This window comes from Phaethon lepturus, unplaced genomic scaffold, assembly GCF_000687285.1.
Source record: "Phaethon lepturus isolate BGI_N335 unplaced genomic scaffold, ASM68728v1 scaffold9427, whole genome shotgun sequence".
Lineage (NCBI taxonomy): Eukaryota > Metazoa > Chordata > Aves > Phaethontiformes > Phaethontidae > Phaethon > Phaethon lepturus.
Window position 1 is genome coordinate 766 of NW_010554012.1, and position 5,685 is coordinate 6,450.

The 5,685-nt window shown below is 37.5% G+C and overlaps 1 protein-coding gene across 1 annotated transcript in view; it reads left to right on the top strand.

The window, feature by feature from the left end:
* Positions 1–859: 859 nt before the first annotated feature.
* TBC1D31 (TBC1 domain family, member 31) overlaps positions 860–5,685 on the top strand; it is a gene marked incomplete at its 5' end in the record, with an annotated part of 22,365 nt that continues 17,539 nt past the window's right edge. Inside the window, 3 exons of the mRNA XM_010291687.1 lie at positions 860–1,042; positions 1,585–1,700; positions 3,595–3,773. Of these exons, the coding sequence (XP_010289989.1) occupies positions 860–1,042; positions 1,585–1,700; positions 3,595–3,773 (478 nt within the window). The remainder of the gene's footprint in view (positions 1,043–1,584; positions 1,701–3,594; positions 3,774–5,685) is intronic.

Here is a 5,685-nt window from a genome sequence, read left to right on the forward strand (position 1 = left end):
GCCGTTGGTGGCTCAGGTAGCCATCAGCATCTGGCTATACAGCAATGGTCACAGTCTTTTGCAAATGCCCTGTAGTCTTTAATCAGCCTGCCAATATCCTGTACAATTTTAGACTCTAAAGTTACATGTAACTGATGGTAGAAAATAATTAGTTGGCCCAGTGTTATCTGAGAAATCCAGGTGTAGCAGATCTCTCAAATCTTAATGTCCTGCTTCCTGGAAAAACCTTCCTCTTCTGGCTTATTCTGCACACGGGCTTTAGTTCTGCATCGGGCTCCATTCTGTGCTAACAGCACAGTACAAGGATAGAATGTGAAAAACCAGCAACTTTTGTTCCATAATATCTCAGATGAATAATGATAAAAACGGCTTGCTTCCTTGCTTTTGAAGACTCTGGAAAGAAGTGGTATTAAAGCTGTTTTTTTCCCCACCCCAATCTAATCTGAGTGGTTTCTGACTAATTCATAGTTTCTCAGTTTTCTAGTGTGTTTCTTTAAGTTGATAATGAAGAGCTAGGTTCCTTGCTGAGTGCTGAATTGGACTTTCAGATACATTGATAGGTGATACATCAGCATATGTGTTAGTGTTATTCATTAATATAATTGAAAGTCATGTAACTAGGAGCCACATAAAAGGATCGTGAGTGGTAGATTTCTCCCACGTGCTTTACATGTCTCCTAACTACTTTCCAACATAGTGAATGACTTTTTTTATTTAGTATATTTTTTTAATGTTAGAAATACTGATTTTTCATGGAAGAAGATTTTTTATAGAATACTGTGAATTATTAGAATTGTAAAACCATAACATAGGAACATTTTAATCATAGGTCTTGGAGAAATATGTGATAATAAAACAGTTCTAAGCTTGGTTGTTTTGCTTGCTTTCTTCACAGACTTATAGTAAACATAATTCATAGTGTCAAAGGATACCATTCAAAGACAATACGTTTTCTGAATGTGGCTTTTGACAGTTCCGGAGATTCCCTACTCGCTGGAGACCACCAAGGAAATATGTATGTTTTTGACTTGGTTGGAAACAGGTGAGAGTCACTTTAAGTGTCTTGACATCTGTAACATTCAGAGGCATGGAACTTGCCTGAACACCGTGCCACAGGTCTGGTTTTAACCCTCAGTTTTCTGTGAATGTGGAAATAGATAGCAGTTTTCTCAGAGCTGAAACTGCAAGCCCCTGTGGGCTCCCTGAATATTATTTTATTAGTTTAGCTGCTCCAAAAGATCAGTAGCTTATAACTCTAAACTGAACAAACAGCAATTTCATAGAATGTAAGCAATTAAATACTATGACAAGAAATTATTCTTTGAATGGTACTGATCAATTAATAATATAAGCCATGAATTACAATATTATGTCTAGTTTATTGTCATTTGCAGAAATATATTAGTCAATCTTTTCAAATTTACACTACTGAGTTTTAATATTTTTATCATAATTGGATATGATTGCTCACTTTTGAGTTATTTTTTTGTCAGTGAAATATATTGAAACTGATTAAGTTATTACTCCACTTAATGTTATGAGCCAAAATTTCCTAATGCAATGAGAACACGTATTTTTAAATAGGTTCAACCTTGTTCAGCGGACAATGCAGGCTTGCACTGCTTTGGCATTTAATCTTCGCAGAAAGACAGAATTCCTGGTAGCTTTGGCAGATTATTCCATTAAGTGCTTTGATACAGGTAAGGAGAAATTTAAAGGCTTACTATCTGGATTGTTCTAAAAAACTATATAATTTTAGTTTCAATCTCAATTTCTTTAAGGTTTTTTTTATGGAAATGTTACTATGTATTTCATGCCATCTGTTCTTCCAAAAAAAAACCCCACAGTTTGGGCCTATTGGTGTTATAGTCCTGTGGGTAAATGAAGCTTTGCTTTGTCAAAGTCTCTTGTTCTCACAGTCATGCAGATGTTTGTTTAACTGAAGTCTAGCACAGGACCCCAATTATGTATGTTACCTTTGTTAAAGCAATTCTGTACGTTTGCTTAGAATGAGGTGTTGTATGTAAAATCAAACTAAAATCAGTTGACGATATGTTAGTTTGCAACTCAACTACTTGTTACCTATATCCACAGTAAAATATTTGAAGCGTGACAATATATACTAAAAGAACTATCAGTACTTTTGAGTATGTAAGTAGATCTGTATCCTTATTCAAAAGAGATACCTAAAATTAACTTCACAGGCCAGCTGTGTGTCTGTCTTGGTTAGAAGTTAAAAGGTGGAAGGCATTGACAATTCATTCTTCAGAAATTAATCTTAACCTATCAAAAAGTGCAGCTGTAGTGTCTCTCATCATCTGGATTTAATTTTTTTTTCAAAAGCCATAGGAATGACTCATCTGCAATTTGAGGGTCTGATATTATTACTGAAGATTTTAATGTAACACATCATTTCTCAAAATAGAGGAAGAGTCATATTTAAGGTCTGAAATCCTCTGCTTTCTCTCCTCCTTTCAACCACAGTAAGACCAAACTTAGATTTTGGATGCACTTAGAGAAATCTTCTTAATTATTCCACAGAGTCCTACATGTTTATATGGTTCTGTTTCCAGATACCAAATCATACTGAAGAATGTCTTAAAATATAAATATTATTCACATAAATGTTATTCACATGAGTCAATATTGGGTAAACTATCCATGGAGGTATATTAGATAATACTTAGTTGGTGGGCTCCATCCCCTGCTTTAGAAGCCATACTCTGTAATCCCATGTCATCTTCCCATGTGACAGTAGCTTTAAGCACTCAATTATCTGTAAGCGCAGCAGAAGTTTGACTGTTAGGCTTCATGAGCTGCTTTATAGCCATTTCCCATCTTTGATGCCACAGGAGTAGGTCAGCTGGAACCACCCCGTGGGCTGTCAGGCAAACTACCCAATGTAAATAGTGTAATTGCCACAAATACAGTTTGGTGACCGAGGGGAGATTAGTGGTCATGCAGTCACAAGTGGGAGACAATGCAGTCAGAGGAATCAGTTCCTTAGTATGCAATACACAGCATAAAAATGTTTTGGACTCTGAAAGAATTAATGAGGTGTTGCTTTCTGACTGTGCCTTTCTGTAGTCATAGCCTGTTGTCATTAAACCTTTCTTCCTTGCACCTATAAATAGCTGCGTAATCATCTATACATATCATGCACAAGTAAAAACAAGTGGAGGATTTTAACTAGAACATTCAGCCTCAACTTCTAGAGATTACTGCAGGTGTTCACATTGGATAATCCGCATCCTGAATTTACCTGATCATAGTGCTCATGACTTTCTAAGATTGATTCTTAGGCTAAATTAAACAAGTCTGTGCAAGTTAGCTTTCTGTGTAGAACTGAGAATAACTTATGAAATCTGTTACCTGGAGGTGAGGAGATGGTTATGTTTCTCTAAGGTATAATAACTATATAAAGACTGATACCTTTGTTTCTTGTTTGTTGGGCTGTGATGGTAAATAGCCATATACTAGATATGCATAAAAGTCTCTTTCATAGCATAGTGTTGGCAATAAAAAGTAAAGTAGTAGTTGTTTCACTTTGAGTGACTTTCATATCCTTTTCATCTTTTTCATCAACTCCTGCAGAAACCAAGGAGCTAGTTAGTTGGATGAGGGGACATGATTCTTCGGTGTCTTCCATCTCTGTCCATGGCTCGGGCAGGTATGCCATCACTACATCCGCTGACACAGCACAACTGTGGGACTTGGACACCTTTCAAAGAAAAAGAAAGCTGAATGTTCGTCAGTCTGTGGGTATACAGAAGGTGAGTAAAGAGCAATTGCTAAAGGGTGAACAAGCATACCTCAGTAGGAGTAACACCGCATGTTAAAATCATAGTACTTGAAAATATTTTTTACAATACAGCTGAATCTTTTCTGTGTTCTTTGGGTATATCTCCCTAACTGTCATCTTGTCACATCATCCAGACCACTGGCATCATGACTCAATAGTTGCAATAGTTCAATCTCCTGGGAAGTTTTAAGGAACCTCCATCTTTAGAGGTACTCAAGACTTGGTTGAATATGACTTTGACTAACCCAATTTAACCTGGAAGTTGGAGCCATTTTCTAGATTGACCCTACTTTGACCTGGGGGTGGACTCAGAGGACTTCCAGAGTTTGATTCCAACCTGAATGATACAGGGATTAAGGGTGGTGTTAAAAAAACAGTTTTGGTGTCATAATGGTAACTTCAAACAGTCACCACTGCCTACCCTATTCAACTGCTTATTCCAAAGCTGTTTTTCTTTATATGCATGCTAAGCACTGAATGTGGGAACAACAAAGCTGAGAAGTAACTCAGCAAAAAGAAATTGCTGCTTCTCAGCCTAGTGGTTTCTTTGCTTTGGTTTGTTGCACAGACACTTACACTGGAACAACAGGGGATGAGAAGGATGACGTGTTCGTGTCAGGGAGTCGTTTAAATAGGTCTTCCTTAGCATTACGCTGCTTTAAACAGGTCTGCCTGCGCCACCAAATGTCAAACTTTGTCATAAGTACTACAGAAAGTATTGACACAGTGCCTGAGCATTGCTTACACACGTGCTGCCCTGCAATGAGTAGTCTTAGAAACACCACTTCAAACTAAAATTCTCATCAGGCTGGTCACTAAAAAGCCATGCTGATTTTGCAGAGAACAAGGCTATTCATTTGACTGTCTTCACTGTGTTCTAGGTCAGGCAGAAATTTTGTCAGCCTGAAATAGTCACCTAGCAATTACTGTGGAAGATCATGCATAATTTTTTGTTTGTTTGTTTTATTAAAACTGTTGTGTAGTGCAAGTTCCTAAAATGATTATCATGTCTTCCCTCCAAAGATGACTGTATTTCTTCAGTCGACAAGATTTTTCTACTGCTCAGTATCTTTCTTATTGATAAATGGCTCTTGGAGTTTGGTAGGATCAGGATGTTACTGTATGGAGACAACCTTTAAATCCAAACAGCAGTGACTGTGGTTGAATGAATAAATCACTTGTTTGGGTGTGGAATAAATCAAGCCTGCACTTTTGGTTTGGCTCTACCATTTCTCATGGGACATTATGCAAATAATCCAATTTATCTGGATATCCTGTCTTTAGAATAGAAATAATGATACTTACTCCCATGTTGCTGTTTAAGACATACAGATAAATGCTTTATTAAAGATCAGATTTATTATTAGACCACAGCCTTGACACTCATTGTCCAAAGTTGGATTCTTGCTTGCTGTCTGAGCCATCGTAGTAGTGTCACGCCAGTCACTGCATTGTACTTTTTGGTGCCTCTTCACTTAAGTCCCATTGCACTCCAACATACACCTTCTGTTGGTATGGGGCAAAGCTAATTTAAAAAGATACTGAGCTGCATGCTGTAAGAACAGCAGGTGAAAAAAAAATGAGAAAGAGCAACTAAGAGAAGACTTCTGTAATGACCATTTTCAAAGCATCACTGCTTATTCAACAACTGCTTGTGACCATCTTGTGGTATTTTTCTAGGGCAAAGCAGAAAATGAGGAACTGTTCAGTATTCCAGTTTACCAAAATTTAATCTTCATCCATCTGTATGATGGGCACCTGCTCTCAATTCATTGCCTAGACTTCCTCAGGGTCATTGAAGCAGGACAGGCAGCTCAGTCTGTCTGAAGGTAAATGATGCTGGTAGGTGAGGCGACTCTTTGCCCACAGGTAACTTATGATAA